At 39.8% G+C, this 25456-nt stretch overlaps 6 protein-coding genes and 1 long non-coding RNA gene across 13 annotated transcripts; 3 read left to right on the top strand and 4 right to left on the bottom strand.

The window, feature by feature from the left end:
- The first annotated feature begins 39 nt into the window (after positions 1-39).
- Positions 40-6448, top strand: LOC133847964 (glutathione synthetase). 7 transcript variants are annotated; one of them, XM_062283313.1, is made up of 8 exons: positions 40-196; positions 256-619; positions 685-897; positions 1903-2234; positions 5113-5155; positions 5225-5463; positions 5526-5910; positions 5978-6448. In XM_062283313.1, the coding sequence occupies exons 2-8, from the start codon at positions 461-463 to the stop codon at positions 6278-6280; spliced, it is 1674 nt and encodes a 557-aa protein (XP_062139297.1). In that variant the 5' UTR covers positions 40-196; positions 256-460; the 3' UTR covers positions 6281-6448. The 7 variants fall into 7 exon arrangements, 6 of the variants coding, with proteins under 6 accessions (XP_062139297.1, XP_062139298.1, XP_062139296.1 ...); XM_062283314.1 differs by lacking the exon at positions 1903-2234 and adding an exon at positions 4262-4395 and having other exon boundaries at positions 245-619; XM_062283312.1 differs by having other exon boundaries at positions 245-619.
- A 66-nt stretch (positions 6449-6514) lies between these two features.
- Positions 6515-7624, bottom strand: LOC133847970 (mitochondrial fission process protein 1). Its single transcript, XM_062283326.1, has 3 exons — positions 7384-7624; positions 7095-7320; positions 6515-7023 (listed from the first exon to the last, which is right to left on the bottom strand). The coding sequence occupies exons 1-3, from the start codon at positions 7511-7513 to the stop codon at positions 6861-6863; spliced, it is 519 nt and encodes a 172-aa protein (XP_062139310.1). The 5' UTR covers positions 7514-7624; the 3' UTR covers positions 6515-6860.
- A 45-nt stretch (positions 7625-7669) lies between these two features.
- LOC133847967 (serine/threonine-protein phosphatase 4 catalytic subunit) lies at positions 7670-10123 on the top strand. The gene is given in 4 exon segments (XM_062283320.1): positions 7670-7819; positions 8142-8542; positions 8544-9145; positions 9203-10123. Coding segments are annotated over 3 exon segments (924 nt in total). The 5' UTR covers positions 7670-7819; positions 8142-8350; the 3' UTR covers positions 9333-10123.
- A 779-nt stretch (positions 10124-10902) lies between these two features.
- Positions 10903-11682, bottom strand: LOC133848692 (general odorant-binding protein 19d). Its single transcript, XM_062284350.1, has 3 exons — positions 11420-11682; positions 11217-11353; positions 10903-11146 (listed from the first exon to the last, which is right to left on the bottom strand). The coding sequence occupies exons 1-3, from the start codon at positions 11642-11644 to the stop codon at positions 11068-11070; spliced, it is 441 nt and encodes a 146-aa protein (XP_062140334.1). The 5' UTR covers positions 11645-11682; the 3' UTR covers positions 10903-11067.
- Positions 11683-11797: 115 nt separating this feature from the next.
- LOC133848696 (uncharacterized) lies at positions 11798-14090 on the top strand. Its single transcript, XR_009895291.1, has 2 exons — positions 11798-12832; positions 12894-14090. It is a non-coding gene; the product is annotated as an uncharacterized LOC133848696 (long non-coding RNA).
- LOC133848689 (nose resistant to fluoxetine protein 6-like) lies at positions 13378-16505 on the bottom strand. Its single transcript, XM_062284346.1, has 8 exons — positions 16171-16505; positions 15461-15830; positions 15171-15244; positions 14904-15106; positions 14493-14825; positions 14253-14425; positions 13730-14189; positions 13378-13669 (listed from the first exon to the last, which is right to left on the bottom strand). The coding sequence occupies exons 1-8, from the start codon at positions 16436-16438 to the stop codon at positions 13445-13447; spliced, it is 2106 nt and encodes a 701-aa protein (XP_062140330.1). The 5' UTR covers positions 16439-16505; the 3' UTR covers positions 13378-13444.
- A 2249-nt stretch (positions 16506-18754) lies between these two features.
- Positions 18755-22634, bottom strand: LOC133848654 (nose resistant to fluoxetine protein 6-like). The gene is made up of 9 exons (XM_062284298.1): positions 22292-22634; positions 21500-21845; positions 21364-21437; positions 21099-21301; positions 20721-20833; positions 20436-20655; positions 19616-19788; positions 19095-19554; positions 18755-19029 (listed from the first exon to the last, which is right to left on the bottom strand). The coding sequence occupies exons 1-9, from the start codon at positions 22590-22592 to the stop codon at positions 18835-18837; spliced, it is 2085 nt and encodes a 694-aa protein (XP_062140282.1). The 5' UTR covers positions 22593-22634; the 3' UTR covers positions 18755-18834.
- Between the last annotated feature and the right edge of the window lie 2822 nt (positions 22635-25456).

Genomic DNA, 25456 nt, shown 5'->3' with positions numbered 1-25456 from the left:
GCGGTGTTTACTGTCAGTGGTCCAGTGTGTACATATCAATAATAAAAATAATCGCAAAACGTCTGTGCCGTGGTGGAGTAAGCAAATATTTTAATAATTTGTGATTAATATATTTAAGTCGCAAGTGAATCTGCCTCCTTAATTTATGCAAAGTATAATTAAGATACAACAACAACGACAACAAAGACCGCAACAGGTAACCCCACAGAACAGCGTGATACATATGTAAATACATATATATTAGTACATCAACAGCTGACGATATCTATAAAAACAACAACAACTACAAGTACAGCGACGACGTCGACGTCGAACGACAGTGACACCAAACGGAGTTATCGACTCAAATAGAGAGTGCAATATAAAAGCAAGTCGCAGTGTACGACGAGCAGTCCAGCCAGCAAAGTGTGTGTGAGTGAGTGTGAGTGTTGTACTGTTGTTTTACTGTTGTAATTAAATCATGTCGAACGACGAAAATACGCCCGTTTTGCGTGGCTGCATCAAGCTGCCGCTGGCCAACGATGAACTGCTCGAAGTGACGTCCAAGGCCAAGGACTATGCGATAATGCATGGAGCCGCAATGCGTTCGAAAACCGCCTTCAGTCCGGATTCGTTAAATGTGAGTGTGTTTGTGTGCTGAAATCCCAATTGGATTTGCCAGTTAACATGAGAATTTGATGTTAGTTTGCGCCTTTTGTGCTGGTGCCATCGTCGTTTCCGCGAAAGGAGTTCGAGAAGGCGATTGCCTTGCAGCCGATAATTAATCGATTAATGCACAATGTTGCCCATGACGAGGAATTCATTACAACAACACTGGCCGAAACGATTAAAGTGGACGAATTTACGGCGAATCTGTTTAACATCTATCGCAAGGTGTTAGCCCATGGTTTCACACAGGTAAGAACGAAATAGCTAATAGCTGTTATCTTCTTCGCTCACACACGCCACCCACCAAAAAAAGGAAAAAAATACCATCCGTCGTCACATCCCCAAAGCATCCGGCATTTTTTTTTTTTATCATGTGCTCCATTTTTGATCAGTAGTGGATTCTCTCTCTCTCTCTTGCTCGCTCGCTCTCTCTGTGTCTCTCACTCTCTCTGTCGCGCTCTTTAAAGCCTACCCACCCCAGTTCCTGAAAGTGCTTCTCCCCACTTCCCCGTCCCCCCGGCCAACACAATCGAGTTGAAACTTAATCGGCGGCTATCTTATCGCCTTGCAGCTAATCTCAAGTTGCGCGCACAATTGATTTATGCGCTCATCCTGGACCCAGGGAACGCTGTTGTCAAACGCCATCGCTAAAAAACTAAATCGCTCTAGCAACAGTTGCAACATTTTCGTTTTTCCATTTAATTTTTTTGTTTAATTATTTTTCACTACATAAAAAACCAAAACAATGTCCTTGCATTGTTGTCAGTGTGACCGCTGCATGATCGACCATGAAACGGTCACTCTGGTTGTTGTTGTCCCCTGATGTTGTTGTTGTTGTTGTTGCTGCTGTTGCTGCTCTACTCTTGCACTTGGATCTGCCAAAGCTACCGATAACTTCAAATGAATGTTGCACTTGAAATCAATGTTATCGAAACAGCAAGTAATATCGTTGGCTTGGCAGCTCTAATTGCTTATTTTTTGATGCTCCTTTTTTAGTTTAATGTTTTTAAGCCAAGAAAATAATTACTTACACATTGATTTGACTTTTCTGCTTTCCTCGTTTCAAAAAAATTAAAATAAACATAATCCAAAACTAATCCAATCCGAATCAATAATAAAACCCAATAAACAAAATCTCAAAACACGAACACAATGTATCCACTATATTTGTGTTGCTTCCTGTATTATCGTGAACATATAACACACACACACACACACACGTACACACTTACACACACATTTGAAAACCAAAAGCGCATTTCATTGGGCATGCTGCGCAGCGATCTGATGCTGGAATCCTGCTGCCCGGAGCTCTCGCCCATGTTACATCACGTGGAAAACAATATGGCGGCATCGACTGCAACTGCTGCTGCTCCTGCTCCTGCTACAACAACAACCGTTGCTGCTGCTACCGCTGGCGGAGGCGGCGACGACGACGACGATGTGGCGGAGGCAAATGGGAAAGTGGATAATGTTGGCATTGTGCGTGCGACTAAATCGGCCTATTGCTGCTGGAAACAAGTGGAGATCAATACGATAGCATCGGGTTTTGGCCATTTGGGACCAGCAAGTAAAACCATACAAAGGTGCTGTCTCTCTATATCCTCACTCTCTCTCTCTCCTCTCTATCTCTATTATCTTTTTTCGCCCTATATCTATATATCTTTTATCTCGCTCGTGCATTCACACGCATTGCCTGTAAAGCCTAACAAAAGCCATAGACATACACAAACACACTACTACTACAAACACTACACACATACACACACACACATACACAGACAAAGTTTAATTGCCCATAAATGAAGGGCAAATTTAAAAATACCCAAATTGAATTCCCTAAAGTCGATAGTCAATTCCTGGAAATCGATAACTAAATGCATATGTATTTACATACTATATGGAAATTGATTTATATTTGCATACGTTCATTATGATTTATAATACCCGTATGATGATGGATCAGCTGAATAAATAATCTGTCGAAATACTATATTAAATTACTCACTACTACTAACATGACTTGCCTCTATTTTTCACTCTTATATTTTCTGTCTCCTATTCTGTATGTGCGTGTGTGTGCGTGAGTGTGTTTGTGTGTGTCCTATTACTTATTATCTATTTTTATTAAAACTGTTCGTTCTTTAAGTATGAGTTGTGAATTGCAACATTTGTTTTTTTTTCGTAGTTTTCAATTATGCTTGAAACGCCGCTCTTCCCGCCCACTTGCCTAACGCCCGCCACGCCCACAAGCCCGTCTGCCTGCCTCTGCTTGCTGTGCTGCTCTGCTTCTTCCTACACCTCTTATCCCTTTAACATGTCATTATTGCTATATATACAATTATTTATTTCGTGCTGTACATACATATACCTACTATATTTAAATGCTATTTATTATTCTCGTGTGTTCCAGAATGCGCAAAATCATTTGAATTGTGCGTTGCCCTCCCACTCCTGCTCTTTCTCTTTCTGTCTCTTTCTATTCCACATTGTTGCGCATACGCATGACATGTGTGTTGCTCACCCCCGCCTCCCGCCCCCTTTACGTTATGTGTGTCTTGTTTTTGAAAAACTGCTGAGTAATGATTATTCATCTGTCTTTCAAATTTATTTAGATTTTGGTGTCGTTTGTTACAGCGCAAATAAATGTAGCAAAAATTATAGAAGAAAGCTGATACAAATATTTAACAAATATGTTGAAATACAAGTGCATAAATTGCGCTGTCATTCAAACACACGCACACAGACACACACAAACTAGTCTTATCACCAGTTGACCATAAAACTGGGTAAAAAGCAAATGAGAAATAAACACCGACACAAACACACACATGAACAGGTGTTGCGGTATTCGCTGATGAGTTGGTGTTGAAAAACTCCAATTTCTATTTATAATTACTTACGAGTGCCGCTTAACAAATCATTCCATATTAATTGCAGCTTATGCAATAACAGCTATTCCAATTAATTTCTGTCTCTTGTTTAAATATCAATTTTCAATGTCAATAGAAACAATATCCTTTTGTGCATTCACACCTGTTTCTATGTGTGTGTGCGTTTGCTTATTTGTTCAGTGTCATAAGCTCAGTGCTAGGAACAGAATTCGCTGCAATATGACCAAAGCCTACTCAATATTTTGGTATTCAGTAGAAAATTTGACGCGCTCAAAAGTTACATGCTTTGTTGTTGTTTTTATCTAGCCAGCTTGGCAGGAGGAAAGAGTGAGTGTCATTACACCATTTAATATGCCCAGCCATCCATACATTAAACCAAAACCACCCAATCAATCAAAATAATTGTAATAAATTATATTTTAGAATAATGGTAGAACAAGAAACTTAAGTTATTAAATAGCATAATATACACAATTTGCTTTGGTTCTCATGACGCTTTAATTGGAAGAATAGTGGACACACTTTGCTTCGCTCTCTCTCTCTCTCGTCCCTTGATATACGATCTTATTTTATTTTTCAGTTATCTTCTTTTTAATTTACTGTATATTATTATTTTAGCAGATTCATATAAGACACTTACATAAATTTAGTTTAGGCTAAGGGCTGTGTATTTACATATACCATAAACAATATATAATGTAAATTGATCATAATTGCAGGCTTATAGCGTCGGTCTATTACGTTCTGACTATTTGGCTCACGTGTACGAGGGCTGTGCAATAAAGCAGGTTGAAATCAACACGATTGCCTCCAGTTTCGGTGGCATTGCTACACACTTGGTGCCTCTGCAGAAGTATTAATCGCTCTTCTCTCTCTATCTCTCTCTCTCTCCATCACTTTCTTACTTACTGTTTACACTGCACTTCTTTTAGTATTTAAATACCATACATAATTGCACACACACACACAAACACACACACTCCCATTAGCAGCACGAACTCACCTCGGTGGCCCACACAAGATACGACATGTAAACAAAAGGATCGTGTGTGGGCGCCTTGATTAGCACCGTTAGTCACATTTTGGTCCATGCTCATGTGCGTTTGTTTACTGCCTTCTCTCTCTCTCTCTCTTTCTCTCTCATTGGCATGCAATAGCTCTCCTATCTGTCTCTCTCTTCAATTCACACACAAAAGCACAGAACAAACAAAGAAAAAAACAAAACAAAAACACTGGTGTCTCACTCACACACACACATTTTGTTGGCTTACAACGGTTATTGGCTTTGACTTGAGCTTTGTGGATGCTACTGAAAAATCAATCCTAACTATTTTGATTATTGCCCGTTGTTGTAACTCCTGCACTCCCAATTCTTTCTCTCTCTCTAAAATTGCCTGCTAATAAATTTTGTTGTACGTAACCCTTCTTCCCAGCAAAAAAAACAAATTAAAAATACTTCACCTGTTGTTTGTTATTTACTGTTTTACCTTGTGTTGTGTCTTTGCGTTTGTCCCTTGCCAAAACTTATATCTCTTTTTCCCTTCTCTCTCAACACCGACAACAACAATAGCTTTGTGCTAAGAGAATTGGGACATGCCGAGAAGCTCAAACACGTAAGTATATTTTTTATCGATTATCGTTTATCGGCAGGACTATTAAGTATTTTTGTTATCGCTTTGCAGATGCCGAAAAACGATGCACTGGCTGGATTATGCGATGGCATGGTCAAGGCGTGGGATATTTATGGCAAACCCGAATCGGTTATTCTGTTCATCATTGAGGACATCTCCTACAATATATGCGATCAGCGTTTCCATGAATTCTACATCCGGGAGACGTATCCACACATCAAGGTCCTGCGTCGCACACTCACCGAGGTGCATCGCGAGGGCAAACTTGGTCAGCGCAAAGAGCTGTTGCTGTAGGTATCCGTAAAGGGAAATTATTCCAAAAGACTTCTTCATATGATTCTCCTCCTTGCAGTGGCACAACGGAGGTAGCTGTCATCTATTTCCGTGCCGGCTATGAACCAGCGCATTATCCCACGCAAGGCGAGTGGGATGCACGCTATCTGATGGAGACCTCGTTGGCCATCAAGTGCCCATCGATTCATTACCATTTGGCGGGCACGAAGAAGGTGCAACAAGCCTTAGCCCAACCGGCTGTACTGGAGCGTTTCATCAACGATCCAGAGGAGATTAAGGCGGTGGGCAAAATCTTTACCGGTCTGTATTCGCTGGATGACAACGACGCGGGCAATGCCAACTATGAGATGGCACTGCGTACGCCCGAGAAGTTTGTGCTCAAACCACAACGCGAAGGTGGCGGCAATAATGTCTATGGCGTCGATATACCCGATGCACTCAAGGTATGTAACACACTCAACATTATCGAGTTATAGTACTTCATTGATTTCCTCACTCCTTTGCTTGCAGCGCATGACACGTGTGGAGCGATCCGCTTGGATCCTTATGGATCTGATACATCCGCCTTTGTCGCAGGGTTATATGGTCCGTCCGGGCAGCGAGATGCCGCCACAGATTGTCGACATGGTGTCGGAGCTGGGCATCTTTGGTGTGGTCATCGGGGATGCGGATACCATTGTGCACAACTATCAGGCGGGTCACATGCTCCGCACCAAGCTGTCCACGGCGAACGAAGGTGGCGTTGCCGCCGGCTTGGGCGCCTTGGACAGTCCATATCTGATCGACAGTGACGGGGAAGAAGGCTACTATTAATTGTCGACAATATATATATATATAAATATCGTATATATGTGAAGCATTCCCTTGCCTTCAAAAAGAAAAACTTACTTAACGATTGTATAAAATATATAAAAATTATTTTTGTAATGCTTGTAGAGTTGTAATTGATGCAATAAATTTTAAATGTAAATAAGACAATAACAGTTGTTAGTATTCAAATTCTATAATATAAGCTACAACCCAGTGGACTCACGATTTTTTAACAGTTGTCCATAAAATTGCTAAGAAACCATATAGTTACTATATAATTACTATATCGTATGGCAACCTAAAGTTTGTTAAGCCCGTTATTGCATTTTGAGAAACAGCTTTTGGTTTTTAAATATCTAAGTTAAAAATCATTTAACAATTGCTTAAATTTTGACAGCTTTAGCTGTTCTAGAACATAGGAATACTTTATGGGATCGGGCATAGGTTTCTACTTGTAATGTATATCAAAATGTAGTACAAAAAACGTAGTATACATTTGCTTTGGAATGCTTGTCGAATGAAGCCACACAGACGACTCCAAAATTAGCACCGAGTGAGAAAAGTTTCACATTCCAAAAAATTACTACCGAACCATTTGACGGAATGTGGCATCCATGAAGCGATCGACGAGACTATCGATGGGATGCACAATCAGCGGAATGCTTGCCAAACCGATAACCGTGGGCAGCGTCTTCAGCACTATAGCTGGTGATTTGCGTAGCATCAATTTGCTCACCGCCGTGATGCTGTAATCAAAATGTATACATTATATACATACATACATACATACATATGTAAAGGAGCACTCTTTTCATACCGATTGATGGCCAACCCGGGCAGTATGACGGATGCAAGCATTTGCCAGCTAAAGACATCGGCCGCTCTTATGGCCACTTCACGTTGGCTGGAGCCCGCCATCTGAGCACGCAAGGATTTGTCAAAGGTATCGGTGCAGACGTATCCAATGGCCATGCCATAGGATGCGGCCACTATCGATTTGGGCACTAGTGGTCGAAAGGCTTCGCCCACTTCATTCGAATAGCCTGCAATTAATTAGTCATAGTAGTAATTACTATATCATCATCGTCATCTCTTAATTTATTTACCCATGTAGCGTATGAAAGTGTCGCGATAAATATCCACATCTAGAGCTTGTACTTCCTTACGACTGGGATTCGTTGTTGTTTGTGTTATTGGGACTTCTGTCGCCTGCTGTTTGGCCTGTGTTTCGTCCATGATCAACTTACTTAATTGCGTAATAATGCAAACTAAATTAAACAAAAATACATTTAAATATGAGTAAGCTCCGGTAATATGTTGCCTTTTGAACAGTCTGGCAACGCCAAAGTGCTGTTTTTGACATGAGTGCAGCTAATCGATATATGCGTATGAGTTATCGTTGCACCACCACACAAGAGATAGTTATCGTCACAAAACGTCAAGCGTATCTAGTTAAATTTTTTTTTTTGTTAATAGTGAGCGTGCGTGCGAGTGTTTCGTTTGAAAACAAAAGATTCCATGAAATTGTAGCATTTAATTAGTGTAAGTTTGTGCACACATATTTATTTCAGCGCCTAGTGTGTTTCACAGTAAAGTGCAGCAAACTTGCTGGCACTAAAATGAAACGCGAAAAAAATGCTGCTTGTGCGGCGCGCGCGGCAAAAGGCCACAAGCCGCACACAAACACACACACACACACATATAAGCAATTGCAGAATAAAAACAGACACATGCAAAACACACATACACACGCATACATGCAGATGATGCAAAAACACAAACAACTTGTACCAAAAGAAAAAAAAACGAAGAAAACTTGTATATTAATGCGTGTGTTTTCGTGTTTTCTTGTTTTCTTTTGCAGCTTGGGCAGAGCCAGCGTACGAAAAAGTATTTGGTTTTATTTTCGTTCTCCTCCGCCCCCGCCCCCGCTCGTTTGGCGAAGGGCCGTTGTTAAGTGACGCTCCTTCTCCCCGCCCGCTTTGCCTCACCGCCTCGCTTGTGCTGCTTGCTTTAAGATCCCCCCACCACACAGCTCCTCCACTCCCCCCACACACACAACACATTGTCACAATGGTCGACTACAGCGATTTGGATCGTCAAATTGAGCAGCTGAAACGCTGTGAAATCATCAAAGAGAACGAGGTGAAAGCCTTGTGTGCCAAAGCACGCGAAATCCTTGTCGAGGAGGGGAATGTGCAACGTGTGGACTCACCGGTCACCGTATGCGGCGACATCCATGGACAGTTCTATGACCTCAAGGAGGCTGTTCAAAGTGGGCGGCGATGTGCCGGAAAAGAATTATCTATTTATGGGCGATTTTGTGGATCGTGGCTATTACAGCGTTGAGACATTCCTGCTGCTGTTGGCGCTGAAAGTTCGCTATCCGGATCGCATCACATTGATACGCGGCAATCATGAATCTCGCCAGATCACCCAGGTATATGGCTTCTACGATGAGTGCCTGCGCAAATATGGCTCGACAGCTGTGTGGCGCTATTGCACCGAAATCTTTGACTACCTCAGCCTATCGGCCATCATTGATGGCAAGATATTCTGTGTGCATGGCGGCCTCTCGCCCTCAATACAGTATTTGGATCAGATACGGAGCATCGATCGCAAACAGGAGGTGCCACACGATGGACCCATGTGTGATCTGCTGTGGAGTGATCCCGAGGATCAGACTGGTTGGGGCGTCTCGCCACGCGGAGCTGGCTATTTGTTTGGCTCCGATGTGGTCTCGCAATTCAATCGCACCAATGACATCGATATGATATGTCGTGCCCATCAACTCGTTATGGAGGGCTTTAAGTGGCACTTTAATGAGACCGTTCTAACGGTGTGGTCAGCGCCCAATTATTGCTATCGGTTCGTATAATTGTCTAATATTTGTCAATGTTTCATTTAACATTCTCTGCCTTGCAGCTGCGGCAATGTGGCAGCTATCTTGGAACTGAACGAGTACCTGCATCGCGATTTTGTCATCTTTGAGGCCGCACCACAGGAGAGTCGCGGCATACCGTCGAAAAAGCCGCAGGCCGATTATTTTCTTTAAGGCGCAAAATGGGAAACTGAAATGGGAAACAAAGCGCGGCTGCAAATTGCACTATGACTTCTTTTTCTTTTTTTTTTTTGCGTGTGTGTGCTTTTGGCCGCAAGCTGCAACATTGATAACTGCCTGCCTGCCTCAAGCAAAAACAAAACAAACAAAAAAACAAGAAATTAATCAATTATTATAAACAAATACACAACAATGGGCCACAACAACAAACACGCAGACAAACTACTACAACAACTCCCTCCCAATCAACATTTTCATCATCATCATTTTCATCATCACTCATTCAAGACACTCCAAATTCACTTCTCACATCAACTCGGATCATTTGATAAGCCAACCAACGTTGAAACGATTCCTATTTGTAAGCATAACATTTAAGTTTGCGTTTCTTTGTTCTTTTTTTTTTTTAATATACACACATAGATACATATATATATATATTTGTAATTTCTTTGGAACATGCAAAATATATATATACATATATACTTTCCAATTATTGTCCGCCACATACAAACAAAACTAAAAAGCGATTTGCGATTTGTAGTTTTGTTTGTTTTTCCTTCTTTTTTTTAGTTCTTTGCTGCTCTATCTCTGTAATTTACCTATTAGATCTACATATTACATATATAAATATATTAGAATCGGAACCGATGCAAACACACGGTCCATTAGTTAAGGTAAAACAAACACACCCAACACACAATAACATTGTAGTCTTGTAAGTTCATATAAATCAGTAAAAAAAAAACAAAACAAAAATAATAACAAAAAAAATTTAATAATAATGATAACGCATTGTAATAACTGATTATTAGGGTTTAAGCGGATGATGATAAAATGAATGCGTATAATTATTTAAGTACACAATTCTTACTCACACAACATCGACAGCTATTTAATAATAGAATTTGTAAGCCAAATGCATTTTGATTTTTTTCGTTGTTTAATTTTCTTTATCGAACCGTTTTTACTTTTGAAGAAATTTTATAGAAAATGTTGAATGGGTAAGCGAATGCATTTGGTTTTTAGTTTGCGTTTTCCAACGGCGGCTAATTGTTTCCTGAGAATTTGATCTACGATTGGATACATTTTAAAAGTTATTTAAGAAATACTTCTGTAAGGCAAATTATGCCTACTGCAATCGAGGTTTAGCTGTTGATATCTTTTGAGCTCGTTGGTGTATTTCGAATGTATTATTTCAACAATATACCAAATACGACATTTGGTATATTTTAAAAACTTTTGTAGGATATTCGTAGAATATGGTTTGGTATATTTTGTCATCAGTATTCCGAATGTAGTGCATCAACGATATACCAAAAATGACCTTCGGTATATTTTCAGTATTTTCGCGATATAATTTTAGAAGTATGGTATATTTTGATCTCTAAGGTATATTTCGAATATACATCAACGATATTCCTAATATGGTATATTTTAGTATTTTTTTCGGTATATTTTAAAAAATGTACCGCACTGTTTTTGCTCTCATTAAAAAAGTGAGCTGCGCGTATTTCACAGTCGAGCACACTCGATTGTAGCTTACTCGAAAGAAGTACAAAAGTTGATTTCTTGCAGTTGACACAGATTTATTCAGTTACGACTTAGGCACTAGAGTTGTATTAAGTACATATTAAAAAAGATATGCTAGAAGCATTTTATTGCCAGCGTGGCGCTTGTCATGAGGGTCTTGAGGGATACGCAGTTATAGGTCGGATCACTCGATCACTTAGATCTCGGCGAGCGACAAACCGTGCTCATGCAAGTGCTCCACAAAGCAGCTCTCATAGGCAGCAGCCGCATCACAGCTGCAAAGGAAGGAAGAAATGAGCGTTAATCAAATGGGAAATCTCCAAAAAAGGAGTCGGGAACACTCACTGATCCTCGGGCACCTCGATGGCTTCGCATTTGTCGACAATTTCAGCGCCTGCTGATTCCTTCTCGGCATCATCCTTGCTAATGTGCTTGATCAGCTCCAAAGCGTGCTCCTTGCTCAGTTTGCCGGCATCATCCATCTACCCCAAAAGAGAAAGAAACGGTTAATTGGATGAGGAAGACATTGGAAGATAATTTGCACCTACAATCTCGAATTTCTTCATCATACAGGCACGCAGACATTTGCCCTCATGCGATTCGGTTGGCTCATGTTGCAGCATATGCTGCACATCCTCATCGCTGGCTCCCGTCTCCGTTTTGCACTCCTGCGCCACCTCGGCGGCATGCTCCTTGCTGAGGTCCTCATGAGGTGCTCCCGAGACTGCGACAGCGACCAGAAGTGTGGCAAACAAGCAAGTGTAAGGCGACATGTTGAACGTTGGGTGAATGATTTGCACTTGATTGCTTCACTGTTGGTGGCGTTAGCATTTTATAGTTTGTTCTCCACCCTCAACTGGACCGAAGGGGGGGCAAATCACCTGAGTGACGTTTTGAGGGAGGCGACAGCGATTAATTGCAATTATAATTGGGCATGATGATGATGATGGGATTTCCAGTTGCACCAAAATGAGCAGCACATGACACTCGACGGCGATCTGGACGAGATCCGCCGGAGATCAACTTGACTGGGCGACGTGGGAACTTCTCTCACCCTCCCTTTTGTTATACCCGGTAGTAAGATAACGGAAGAGCATGATTGGTCACTGGCAAATGAAAATGTTTCTAGAGTGTAAGTAACATATCAGACTATTTCTTTTAAAGGTTTGGCTGGAAAATATCTAATAAACCGAATCCAAAATGATCCTTAACCAAAAATCGAATTGCAAATCACAAGCACAGCTGCATATTTTGTTGACCGGGTATTTTCGAGTCGAGCGAACGCAATTGACGCTTTCTAAGATCGCTCAGTTTCTAATTGCACATTTAATTAGAAGCTGCTGGTAATGCAAATCTTTCAAATACAATGCGAACCGATCAAAAATTTGATTGACTGACTGGGACAGGGACAGTTTGATAGTTGTTATAAGTAGTTCAACTATTATTAAAACAATACTTACTCATCTTAAGTGAATACTACCGCACTCGCAAATACCCTGTACATTCTTTAAAAAAAAACCTAAAAGAGGTTGTTAATGAAGTAATTCAAAAGAGCTGCAAATGAAACGTTGCATAATTTTGGGCTGCAACTTTAAATCTCTTCTGCACACCCTGTTGTCATCTACTTTGTAACGATCACCCTGTTCCATAACGGTCAATGTCACTGTGTGTACGCGTGTGTGTGTGTGTATTGCACTGCAAAACAGCTTTACGAATTTTTCCGGTCGCAGTTTGGCAGCACGCTACAGATTATCAGCTTGAAAAGGCGAAGTTCAAGCAATTAAATACAAATTAAGCTGAGCTTCAAAACATTCGCAAGCAATTATACGATTTCATATTGACGTGCGTTTTAATTGTATATTTTAATGCCTATACATAGTATAAACATATATGTACATACATACATATATGTATGTATAGAAACTCGTTCAAAGGAGGCAGCGCTAATCATACACGTGTATGTATGTATGTATCTTCTTTGAACGAGTTTCTATATTTGTAACAATTTGGCAACACTTGCAGACAAAATGACGTCCTTGCTGCTTACCGAATTGTTGCTGCTCGCTTTGCAAGGCAAAGTTCAACCAATTAATTGCAAATAAAGCAGCACTTGAAATGATTATTTCGTATTTATGTGACTCGTAAAGCGATAATGATTAATTATACATTTATGTGTGCATATAAAATGTTTGTTCAAGCAGCGTGCGATCAAGCTTCGAAATTCACTAAGGTATGGAAACACTTGCAGACAAAATGGCTGCTTGCAGCTTATCGAATTTTTTATGTCTAATGTCTGAATTGTTCACAGCAATTAAAAGATGTTGATGTGAGTATTTTTTTAGACGTAAATTAATTCTGTTTATTTAATTAAATTATATTTTATCTAATTATATTTATTTATATATGTATAACGTATATGATATCGACGTTATCGATGATCAATTATCGAACTTTGCAAAAGTTTGGCAACACTTGCAACCAAAAAGCGGCGCGCGAGTGTCTTGTGATAAAATTTGTTCAAAGCTATTAATAAATATTAAATACGTGAGTAGCGAGACAAGTAACTTGTGAATTTAACCATCCAAAGGCGTTTTCAACGCCACCGGAGGCGCAGCTTGCTTGTCGTCTTCATTAATTCGCGGCTCAATTGTTGGTGCATCTGCTTTTGGTGGAGACGCCTTCGGTCTGCCGCTGGGCAGCAAAAGTGTTTGAATGCCACCCGTGGGAGCCTCAACCAGAATGTACATCAAATACGACAACAATACGGTGAAGCCAAAGTCTGGCCAGAAGCGCAGCATCTAAATCGTAATTTCCATGTAAGTGAATGCAAATAAAATGATGAAGCTCTGATCACTTACCACTTGATAGTCACTGAAGTAGGTGCTTGTGTGTGTGCTAAAGCCATTGAGTTCCTCGATAAAAAAGTGCCAAATGTAGGCGCAATACGAGAGCTTTGACAGCGGTTGCCACAGCGGCGAGGAGAGGAAACTGTTGGCCAATCCACCGTAGCCATATTTGCAGGCAAACACAACCCAGACCAAAGCGAGTGGCCACGCGATGCGAGTCAGCGTCACGTAGAAGGCTTCGTTGAGCGTGGGCAACTCATAACCATTGGCTGCATATGGATAAATGCCAAAGAGGCAGGCAAAGATCAATGCCAAGCTAAAGATCCAACCAGCCCAGACTGCCAAAGGTTTCAGCTTGAAGGATTTTCCGCGATTCACGTGCAAAAAGTAACCAAAGAGCAGACCAATTATCCAAGGTGAGGCACGCGTGTGTGTCGTGTAGTAAATCTTATTGGAATCCACCATTAGTTGCCTAAGAAGAAGTGGAAGTGTTAAAGCATGTCCAAATGTAAACAGGACAAAGAAGCAAACTCACAAAGTATAACCACGGACCATCATCATGCTGAAGAGGCAGGCGGCGAGGAGCAGCATGAAGACCACAATGCCAGCGACTGCCTTCTTACCCCACTTGTAAAGCGCCAACAACAGCAGCGGTGATATCACATACAGCTGCGTATCGACGCCCAGATACCAACTGTGCGCCAGACACTTGAATGCGAAGTAGAAAGCGGGTTAGATTAAAAGCAATTCCCAAGAAATGTTGTATCACCGTTACCATTGTCTCGCCCGCCACATAGTTCTGTACATAGAGTAGCGTCCAGAACCAAGTCTCCTCACAGTTCGCCTTCTGGGCTAGGATGACGCTGCTGTAGACTGGTCCACTTCCTATTATGGGCAAGATTGCCATGTACCCGAGTATGCCCAAGGCTAGGACAGGCGTGAGACGCAGGAAACGATGCAAATACATCAAGGGAACATTCAGTTTGCCTCGGGTTTTTTCCATGGTGCGCAAAGCGACGAGGACAATGAGCAAACCACTCAGGAAAAAGAACGTATCCACCGAGAAGAGAGCGTGGATGGTGAACATGCTGTACGGAGATTTGAACCACTGGAAAAACAGAGTTCGAACCCACTCGAAATTGTAGTTGAAAAGGAAAAAGTGTAAGCGCGCGCAATGATTTCTTACCGGCACAATGTCCACCAGATTGATGTTAGGCGATGCAGCCGCCATCAGATAATCATGACCGTATATTACCCACATAAGCGACAAGCCGCGTATTCCGTGCAGACAGTCGATAACATTCGGATTTGATTTGCTGTCCGAGATACGGAACAAGGCACGAGAATTGACACGTGCCGAAAAGATTTGCACCACAGCGGGGAGTCGCTCTATAGAATATTATTTTTATTAGATGGTTTTTCATTACAAAACACTCACTAGCTGGAAACTCACTTTGATCGTGGCAGAAAAAGTAATCCCAGATGGTGGTCAGTAACATGAGGCCAGCGAGAATGCTAAAGAGCACACTGCAAGGAAAAAAAGAGGAAAGTAGAAAACTATAGGTGAGTGTGCTCGACTGTGATCTATTTCATTTATATAGAAGTATGTATTTCTTAAATAGACTTCAAACATTTTTATCCGATCGCAATCAAACTCTCATGAATCAAATATACTACTTCTACTTTATGGGTTGCGTTTATAAATACCCTTTTACTTTATGGGTTGCGGGTAAAAAAACTTACATAGTGAAAATCGCAAGTCCATCCAAAGGCTCCTTCTCGGCCGTCTGGCAATTGGCTTCATTGATTAGCTGCGTGTTCACCTCAATGTTGAGCAGCTGCTGCAGCAGTTGACCCAGCAAGGCGTCGATGTTTTCAGCCGAGCAGGAGGCGGGAAAGCAGACAGCGGTCTGTGCACTGAGTGAACTCAAAGCCGGAGAATTTCCACCCAAAACGCTGCCCACAGGCAGTTTGGCGCTGCAATATTTACCGCGTAGTAAATGACCTGTTGTTGTCATTTCATGCTGAATACGAATGCACTCATCAAAATTGCCCAAATCCTTGAGATTGCCATGAAGCAAACCGGATGGCAATCCACCCCAGGAATCAATCACTGCAAGGGACATGAAAGTGAAATTATGTTATTACCTTAACGAATACTTTTCGTTGATGACTGTGAGATGAGCCAGGTGTCTTCAGGATTTTGTGAAAGTGCAGACACTTTTGGAAGTGTTTAACGTTATTATTTTAAGGAATAGTATTCCTTATTGCAATGAGATGAACCAGACCGACTAAGGTCTTTAGGATTATGTGAAAGTGAATGAAGGAGACACTTTTGATGTTATTATTTTAAGGAATACTATTCCTTATTGCAATGAGACCGACTCAGGTCTTTAGGATTAGGTTATGATGATGTTAAGCAGACACTTTTGAAGGTGCTTTTTTTTACATACTTCGCAAGGCCCAAAGACTTCCTGATTGCAGTGCCTGTCCAAGTTGCTGCACCTCAGCGGCACACAATAAATCCTGTTCCGTAGGAATTCTCGGTTTTAAATCCGTGACCGTAACATTCTCGTAGAAGTCAAAGAACTCGACCGCCAAATGGCGTAATTTCATCATACGTTGATATGTTGCCATGCTCGAGTTGCCATTCGTGATGTCGCTGCTGATCACTCCGACGATCGTGGCGAAGAACCAAAGTGTCCAATTTAATCTAGCCATGACAACGGCGGAGGCTCCTTGACACTCAACTTGGCTTGACGGTTGCGACTGATCGAATCGATTTGCGATCGCCAGCTGGTTGGCCTTTTTTATACATGGCACAATGTAAGCGTGATAAAGTTGTTAGTATTTCCATCTGACTCTATTGCCAAATAATAAGCGATTAAAGTTAATCATTATTATTATTATTATTATTCCTTGAGATAAGCGATAAGCGGTAAGCGGTCCCTGAACGCGATCAGTGCTTGCGAGTTCTATTTATGAGGTTTGCTGCTTATCTCACTCGTCGCACTCGCAAGCCACTTGAAATTGGTTTGTCTGGCACAGGCAGGGAGGAATATATGTGGAATAAGAAGCCATAACCAACTTAGTCATTCATAGGTTCAAGAGGTTCAATCGTAGTGATTTCACCAATCGATCGATTGATCGATCGTATGGAAAACACTTAAGTGTTTCATTGATTTCCGATTGTCATCGTTAGAACACTTCCAACCGGAACAGGGATACAAATATGCTAAAAAAGGGTCACACAAAAACATGTTGGTGAAAAACTAATTGTGAATTGTGAATCTAATCAACACGTTTCTCCGGAACGTTCGGGGTAATTAATTTTCAGATTTCTGGGAAGTAAACAAACAAAACACACAACCAGAATAAGAACTTAGTCATTTGTACTTGGACTAATCCAACACAATATTTATGGAAAGATTGGCGTTTTGCATGACCAGCATGATAGACAAAACAAATTTTTCCAATTATTATTTGTTACGAATTCTGCGTGGGTTTTATTCGTTTTTTATACCTGCTACCCATAAGGTGGAAAGGTATTATAACATTGTGCCCTCAAGAAATGTATGTAACAGGTAGAAGGAGGCATCTTCGACCACATAAAGTATATATATTCTTGATCAGCCGAGACGATATATTCATCTCAGTCTCTCTGTCTGTCCGTCTATATGTACACCTAGATCTCAGAGACCATAAGAGTTAGGGATATAATTTTTGTGATCAGCACTTGTTATGTTTGCTTGCAGATCAAGTTTGTTTTAAACGTTTGTCACGCCCACTTTCGCCCCCCACAAAGTTAAAAACATCGAGTAACAAGTGTAATATTGGTTAAGACAATAATAACTATAATATTAGTGAATCGTGAGAATTTGATTGCGATCGGTTAAAATTGTTAATTTAAGAAATAGTTTTGCATGACAAATTATACCTACTGCAATCGAATCTAAGCTGCTTTGGCTAACATTCTGGTATACTTCGAATGTTGAACTTTATTGATATACCAAATATGACCTTTGGTATACTTGTAGTACTTTGTGGTATATTTTATATAAGTATATTTTCAAAATAATACTGCATCTCTGTTATATTTCGAATGTAGGATTTTTATCGATATAGCAATTATGTAAGTCGGTATATTTTTAGTATATTTGTGATATATCAGTAGGTATATTTTCAAAATAATACTGCACATAAAAATAAAATAAAATGGATGTCGGGCACTTCATCTATATACTAAACATAGCCTTCGGTATATATTTTTTTTTTTAGAATTTTTGTGGTATATTTATGCTTCTATTCAAAATCTGTAGCCGGTATCTCGCAGTCGAGCACACTCGACTATATATTTCGTACTTATTTTGATGTCAGACTGGTCAACAGGCTGGGCTGTGCTGTAATCTAATCGAGACCCAGACCTACACGCGAAAGCGAGACGGTCCGTCTTTGCATCGTCCATCAGATTGGCGTCAAGGCCATTATTCCCATTCCCAGACACACACACGGTGTAGACTTTGAACGATCGAGTGAAAGTCCCAATTACAACATATAGTACATATATTATTGCTTGTCTGGCGATAAGAAAATATCTAAAGAATGCGAAACTTTGCCTACTTTTCAGATTTTCAGATTTAGTGTCCTTGTAACTTTTTGAACTCGCAAATACGGAAATGATAACGAGTTATTTTGGATAAAGAAACCAAACAAATTGATAAAAAGAGAAGCGACATTTTGAATACCAAAAATGGTTATAAAACCTCAAGTAAATTTGTTAACAAAAATTGGCTGAAAGAACAAATTCCAAAAAAAAAGGCATAATTTAATGCCTAATTCAATTGTTTGGCTAAAGTTTGATGAACGAACAAATTCCAAAAAATAACCGAATACTTAAACGGTTGATGTCAGAACTATGCCAAATTTCATAAGCCCAAAAAACCAAATAAGACATTCAATTAGCTAATCTTTTTATGGAGTCTGGTACGTTTCCCCTTATGAACTTTCCACATGAATATAAAACAACATTGCTGACTATTTGTTCGTAAGCAGTATTTTATTCTAAAAAAAAAACTTCCATCTTATTAACTAAATATTTTCTATACTATATTCTAAATCTAGGTCACAGTCACAGCTTTCGGCTCAAGCTCTGGGGCAGAAGCTTCTTCGTTGGCTAAAGTTTTGGGTTTCGCTTTGCTTTTGCCACTGGGCAAGAGCCACGTCTGCAATCCGCCCGTCGGAGCCTCAACCAAGATGTACATGCCATAAGCCAACAGCACGGAGAAGCCAAAGTCCGACCAGAAGCGCAGCATCTGATGAAAGAAGAAGAAGACATAAGTAAGTACTTGAAATTCTCATTATATCAATTTCAACTTACCACTTGATAATCACTGAAATAGGTGTTCGTTCTGGTTGTGTGAGTGTTGAACTGCTCAATCAAGATGTGCCAAATGTAGGCGCTATACGAGAGCTTCGACAGCGGTTGCCACAGCGGAGAGGAGAGGAAACTGTTGGCCAATCCACCGTAGCCATATTTGCAGGCAAACACAACCCAGACCAAAGCGAGTGGCCACGCGATGCGAGTCAGCGTCACGTAGAAGGCTTCATTGAGTATGGGCAGCGAATAACCATTGGCGGAATATGGATACAGGCCAAAGAGGCTGGCAAAGATGAGAGCCAAGCAAGAGATCCAACCAGCCCAGACAGTCAAATGATTCAGCTTGAAGGATTTTCCACGATTCACGTGCAAAAAGTAACCAAAGAGCAGACCAATTGCCCATGGCGAGGCACGCGTGTGAGTGGCAAAGTAAATCTTATCCATGTGATTACCCGAGTTGCTAAAGTATACATAATTTAATTTATTTGTAGGATATGATATGCTTGTATTTCAATACTTACATGGAGTATCCCTTGATCACCATCATGCTGAAGAGACAGCCAGCGAGCAGCAACGTGAGCACCACAATCACAGCGACAGCTTTCTTACCCCACTTGTAGAGCGCCATAATCAGGAAGGGAGCAAACAGATACATCTGCATGTCCACGCTCAGATACCAACTGTGCTCCAAGCACTGCAGAAAATAAATTGCATTTTGAAATTATAGATCAACTTTGGCAATGGATTTTTATGAGGTATATATATTCTTTATCACCCATGTTTATAATTCAAATTTTGTTTTTTTGGTGTTCACAATAGAAACTATAGGATGTATGATTCCAGAGAATTTGATTGCGATCGGATTGTAAAACTTAGCTTTGGCTTGTAATCTGAATGTAGTGCTATGTCAATATACCAAGTATATCATTTGGTATAATTTCTGTATATTTAAGGAATATAAATTTAGCATATTTTAACTTTATCATCGCACAACTTAGCTATTGGTATATTTGCGTATTTTTGCGATATATTTTAAAATTAATTCCGCACTGTTTTGCTTTCATTCCAAATAGGTAGCGGTTATCTCATCAATATACGAAATATACCATTCGGTATATTTTTAGTATTTTTGCGGAGTATTATTTTGGTATAATTTAATATGAATACCGCACTGTTTTGCTTTCATCCAAAATACGTAGAGGCTAGCTCATCAATATACCAAATATATCATTTGGTTTATTTTCATTATTTTTTCAGTATATTATTTCGGTATATTTTAGCATTAATACCACACTGTTTAACTTTCTTACTTGCTTGTTTCTTTTTTTGTTTTACACTTACCAATTTCTCCGGCACCACATAGTTTTGCAAGTAGAGCAGCGTCCAGAACCAGGTCTCCTGGCAAGAGTTCGAGTTGCTGGCGGCGAAGGACTTGAAGAGCGGACCAGTGCCCAGAATGGGAAGTATGGACATATATGCGCATATGGCCAATCCCACCATGGGTGTGAGACGCAAATAGCGATGCAGATACATAAGCGGCACATTAATTCTGCCTTTCGATCTGTGTTAAATGATAATAGAAATGTTAAAAGATTGTCACATTTTTAGGTTGGCATTTGTACATACTTTTCCACGGCGCGCATGGCAACCAAGACAACGAGCAAACCACTCAAAAAGAAGAAAGTATCCACCGAGAAGAGACCGTGGATAATGAACATGCTGAAGGCCGATTTCATCCACTACAAAAGAGACAGAGAGAGTGGTAAGTAAATGTACCAAATTTTTTTTTTAAACATTTAAATAACAACTCAAACTTTTAGATATAACTAAAAAGCTCTTAAAAATGAGATTAGGATTTTTTTTTTTGTTGTTGTAAGTTAAGCAAAGAATTCAATACAATGAATTCTTTTGTTAGTAAATTAATCATATTTCTACCTAGCCAGCGATAGTAAATTTACGCTAGGCTATAAATTGATTTGTAATCTATAAACCACTTTTGCTTACTGGCAACAAGTCAACGATATTAATATTGGGTCCCACAGCTACCAAGGCATAGTCATGGCCAAAGACAACCCAAATAAGCGACATACAGCGTATTCCGTGAAGGCAGTCGATAACGTTTGGATTCGTTTTGCTGTCCACAATGCGAAAGAGTTCGCGCGAATTGACGCGTGCCGAAAAGATCTTAACTATGACGGGCATATTCTCTGTAGAGTGAATAAATGAAATGAGTAAAGCAAATAGAAATATATCGAATAGAGAAACTCACTTTGATCCTCGCACAAAAAGTAATCGTAAAGTGTGCAAAGCAGCAATATGCCAAGCAAGACACCAATCAGCGTGCTGAAGGAAATATTGAGGATTAAATCACAAGGATAAATAGGATTAAGTGAACTTGTACTTACACCGTGAATATGGCCAGACCATCTAGGGGCTCCTTCTCGGACGTCTGGCAAGTGCCTTCGTCCACCAACCTTGAGTTCGCATTGAGTTCAATGTTCAACAGTCGCTGATACAACTGACGCAGCAATGTGTCCATATGATCCGCAGTGCAGGCAGAGGGAAAGCAGACGGCAGTCCTGACTCTGAGCAAGCTCACCGACACAAGATTGGCGAAGCAGTATTTGCCGCGTATCGTTTGTCCCGTCAATGCAATCTCTTGATTCACCCGAATGCACTCATCAAAGTTGCCCAAATCCCTCATGTTGCCATACAGCAAACCAGCTGGCAATCGGCCCCAGGAATCAATCACTGCGAGAGGGAGAAAAGGAAATTAACATTAAGATAATGTTATTGAAATTTCTCGCAGACGTCCTGACTACCCCGAAATGTTAAGTCCGCAAAGTTAAAATTAAACTTTACTCCTTAACTTTTGGTCAATGAAATTTCTCCCAGTTGCCATGAACAGTTCTGAAGGAAGTACCCCGAAATGTTAAGTCCCTAAAGTTGAAATTGATTTTCACTCCTCAACTTTTACCCATTAAATTCTTTTCAGATGTCATTAAGAGTCCTGAAAGAACTGTCCCGAAATGTTAAGTCCTAGAAGTTGAAGTTGAACTTCAGTCCTTAAGATTTTGTCGTTAACAGTCCTGAAGGAAGTACCCCCTAAATGTTAAGTCCGTAAAGTTGAAATTAAACTTTACTCCTTAACGGTTTGTAGACCGAGGACTTTTCAATTCACCTGTTAGTACACTTACTTCGCAATGCCCAAAGGCTGCCCGATTGCAGGGCCTGTGTGAGTTGTGCCACTTCGGCCAGACATTGCAGATCCTGAAGGTTGGGCAACCTTGTTCCGGGCACTATCAAATCGGTCGCTGTGATATTCTCGTAGTAATCGAAAAATTCGATGGCCAAGTGACGCATTTTCATCATGCGTTGATAGCTGTCAGTGTTAATCTCCTCCACATTTACATCCCTAAGCTGTTTCACATCCTCGATCCTGGCGCTGGCGATCCCAAGGATGCACAGTAGCACTAGCGTTAAGTGGCTGCCAACCATTGTGCTTCAGCTTCTGTGATTATACTAATTGCGTTGGCGTTGCGCAGCTGGATATTTTATAGTGAAAACGTTTGGGGAGATAAGGACTCGCCGAAATAAATAACTAATCAATGTATTCGAAACTAAACCAATGCGATAAGCTCAGCGATCAGCGCCTACTTTATGGCTGAAAACCCAACCACTTGACTTAACCAACTGCCCGTCGCTTGTCTGGCGGGGACACCAGCAGCGATCCACCAATCGACTTAGTCATCAAAAGGCGCCCTGTCATTTTATAGCATTCAAATTAGTAGTTGGAGCACCTAATTTATATGCTTGGCATATTGAATTATTGCTTAAGTCGCATTAATTGTGGATTATGACTTTTGTAGAATTGCCAAATTAAAATTGTATCTAATCAAAGGTTCGCCATCTATTCGGTGGAAAATGGAACTTGCACAATTTCTATTAAATTGGGAAATACCAAAATGAACTTCAAAATATAATGTCGTTTAATCTGGTCAACCTTTTTATGTGCACTTTTATTTTTCTGGCCTTTATCGATTGTCACATTTCACGTGTCGTCACGTGAATATGAGTAATGTTGTTATTTGAAGTTTGGATGTTGTTAAACTGGTCAGCAGTCTTTAATCTTATCTATCACGAGGGTGCTCTTAAGATCATTATATTAGCATATATATAGAGTACAATTTGATATGAACTAATCGAGAGCGCCACGCACGAAGCCACTTGCGAATTCCTCACGTAATCTATGAATGAAATAAGAGCTACGATGAAAGATAGAAAATACAAGTGAAAGTATGCAACACTTTTTTTTATAAACCACCCTTGAAGTAGGCTATACTTTTTTGCATTAGTTCAAATTGTGAAATAGCCGTATTCAGTTTGATTTTTTTTTTTTCTTGTCATTTTCGCGATAAGATAAATCTGTAGCTACTTAAAAATCAAATAATTGAGCTATCTATATGCCAATAAAAATATTCAAAGTCATTGAATGATAAGATTTGTAAGTAAGAGAGCTACCAAGGGACTTATTATCACAAGTTCCTAAAGTGCCATTCAAGTTTGACAAAATAAATTATTCATATTTATAAACTGTACTTCAATTTAAGTTCTTGGTTATTTTTTATAAAATTAATGCACTCAAAGTTGTTAAACGCAATTAAGTAGAAATATTAGTTATTAAAATTAATAAATTTGAACCTAGCGATTGCATTGCTTTTTGTAATAGCAGCGCCTGCTGCTGATTTCTGTTGGCCTGGCATTTCAGCTAGTCGATATTTAGCTCTTCGCGCTTTATCAGCGTCATGATTATGATTTACTGCGCTGTGAAGAGAGGTGTGAAGTGTGATGTATGCAAATCTGATATACGATGAATAATAATAATGATGTATGCAATAGCTCGTATGTCGCTCATCATGCTTAAGCATCCTCGTCAACATTGTCAGTCAGCTATCGACGCGAAAGCGGTCGAAATGAGGAAAATCGCCTATTGAAGTACCAGGCGAACAGAAATGAGCAGCAAGCATCAACAAATTGATTAAGTGCAAAAATGCGCTGAATTTTCTGCATCGAGAGAGATGAAGTAAGATGGCGGCTGCTTGAGTGAGAAGTTCCTAAACGATAGATTTGCTTTTTCGATATCTATCCGATACAATTAATTTGACAACTATCGAAAAAATTTTTATTTTAAACTAAATTAAAACAAGTAAGAAATTTACAGTCAAGTGTGCTCGACTGTGAGATACCCGCTACCCATTTTTAATAAATGCAAAATATTGTGGCATTATTTTCAAAATACATATACCGAAAATACTATATATATTCTAGATTGTATATTTGGTATATCGATATAAAACCGCATTCAAAATATACCATAGATGGTACAATATAAAAGATTTCTTTAATAACTAAGACCCTTTTAAGTAGTCTGATAGCTCAACAAAAGTATTTCTTAAATCATAACTACTATAGTTATTATGGTATATACATGTACCAAAATCTAGCTTTAAAATGAAGCTTGTTATTCGATTTTTTTAATTTGCGGGGGCGGAAGTGGGCGTGGCATACATTTTAAACAAACGTGATCTGCGTGCAAACATAATAAGTGCTGTCGAAAAAAAAATTATAGCTCTATCTCTTATAGTCTCTGAGATCCAGTGTTTCACACGGACAGACGAACAGACGGACAGGCGGACATGGCTAGATCGTCTCGACTGTTGACGCTGATCAAGAATATATATACTTTATAGGGAAACAGATGCTTCCTTCTACCTGTTACATACATTTCCTGCCGGCACAAAATTATAATACCCTTCTACCTTATGGGTAGCGGGTATAAATATTGAAAAAATGTTTATATTCTATTTATAGCATAAAAAATGTATGTACATTTTTAAAGATATTTAATTCAATTCAAAATATTAGTTGACATTATATGTAATTAAAATTTAACTTTCTATTTTATTTTTTATTTCTAACTAGATAAATAAGCACACATATTACCAAATAATGCAACTTCACTCTTTGAAAATTTAAATGGTGTGCGAAAAATTGTGAAGCGTTGCCAGCTAGATGCACTCAGAATACAAACAAAAAGTTGCCAGATAGCGCAAAAAAGAAAACAATTTTGGCAACCACTACAAGCAAAGTAAAATTACTAGTCTAAACTTAAAAATACAATTTGTTAAATAAAGTTAAGTGAAAATTGCAAAAAGAAAGTGCTGGAAATGGAAATGTAAGTGGAGTGGGATCAACAGCAGTAGCTCAATTATAAAATGAATGCAATATTCAACAGTGCAAACACTATTCATCATGAAAACGGTTTAACCGACATTTTGCCGGCATCCTCGTTGGCAGCCAGC

Source organism: Drosophila sulfurigaster, chromosome X, assembly GCF_023558435.1.
Source record: "Drosophila sulfurigaster albostrigata strain 15112-1811.04 chromosome X, ASM2355843v2, whole genome shotgun sequence".
Classification (NCBI taxonomy): domain Eukaryota; kingdom Metazoa; phylum Arthropoda; class Insecta; order Diptera; family Drosophilidae; genus Drosophila; species Drosophila sulfurigaster.
This window is presented reverse-complemented; position numbering and strand designations above follow the sequence as displayed.

What these genes read in the sequence shown, in the direction of transcription:
- LOC133848692 (XM_062284350.1), bottom strand. Translation starts at nt 11,644, where the DNA reads ATGTCGCCTTACACTTGCTTGTTTGCCACACTTCTGGTCGCTGTCGCA. An exon ending in TGATGAAGAAATTCGAGATT is followed by an intron (nt 11,354 to 11,419) that starts GTAGGTGCAAAT and finishes CTTTTGGGGTAG; the next exon opens with ATGGATGATGCCGGCAAACT. An exon ending in ATCGAGGTGCCCGAGGATCA is followed by an intron (nt 11,147 to 11,216) that starts GTGAGTGTTCCC and finishes CTTCCTTTGCAG; the next exon opens with CTGTGATGCGGCTGCTGCCT.
- LOC133848654 (XM_062284298.1), bottom strand. Translation starts at nt 22,592, where the DNA reads ATGGTTGGCAGCCACTTAACGCTAGTGCTACTGTGCATCCTTGGGATC. An exon ending in CTTTTTGTGCGAGGATCAAA is followed by an intron (nt 21,302 to 21,363) that starts GTGAGTTTCTCT and finishes TTCACTCTACAG; the next exon opens with AGAATATGCCCGTCATAGTT. An exon ending in ATTTCAGTGATTATCAAGTG is followed by an intron (nt 19,030 to 19,094) that starts GTAAGTTGAAAT and finishes TTCTTTCATCAG; the next exon opens with ATGCTGCGCTTCTGGTCGGA.
- LOC133848689 (XM_062284346.1), bottom strand. Translation starts at nt 16,438, where the DNA reads ATGGCTAGATTAAATTGGACACTTTGGTTCTTCGCCACGATCGTCGGA. An exon ending in CTTTTTCTGCCACGATCAAA is followed by an intron (nt 15,107 to 15,170) that starts GTGAGTTTCCAG and finishes AATATTCTATAG; the next exon opens with AGCGACTCCCCGCTGTGGTG. An exon ending in ATGTGGCGGGCGAGACAATG is followed by an intron (nt 14,426 to 14,492) that starts GTAACGGTGATA and finishes TTCGCATTCAAG; the next exon opens with TGTCTGGCGCACAGTTGGTA.
- LOC133847970 (XM_062283326.1), bottom strand. Translation starts at nt 7,513, where the DNA reads ATGGACGAAACACAGGCCAAACAGCAGGCGACAGAAGTCCCAATAACA. An exon ending in CACTTTCATACGCTACATGG is followed by an intron (nt 7,321 to 7,383) that starts GTAAATAAATTA and finishes AATTAATTGCAG; the next exon opens with GCTATTCGAATGAAGTGGGC. An exon ending in CCCGGGTTGGCCATCAATCG is followed by an intron (nt 7,024 to 7,094) that starts GTATGAAAAGAG and finishes TTTTGATTACAG; the next exon opens with CATCACGGCGGTGAGCAAAT.
- LOC133847964 (XM_062283313.1), top strand. Translation starts at nt 461, where the DNA reads ATGTCGAACGACGAAAATACGCCCGTTTTGCGTGGCTGCATCAAGCTG. An exon ending in TAGCCCATGGTTTCACACAG is followed by an intron (nt 898 to 1,902) that starts GTAAGAACGAAA and finishes GAAAACCAAAAG; the next exon opens with CGCATTTCATTGGGCATGCT. An exon ending in CAGCGCAAAGAGCTGTTGCT is followed by an intron (nt 5,464 to 5,525) that starts GTAGGTATCCGT and finishes TCCTCCTTGCAG; the next exon opens with TGGCACAACGGAGGTAGCTG.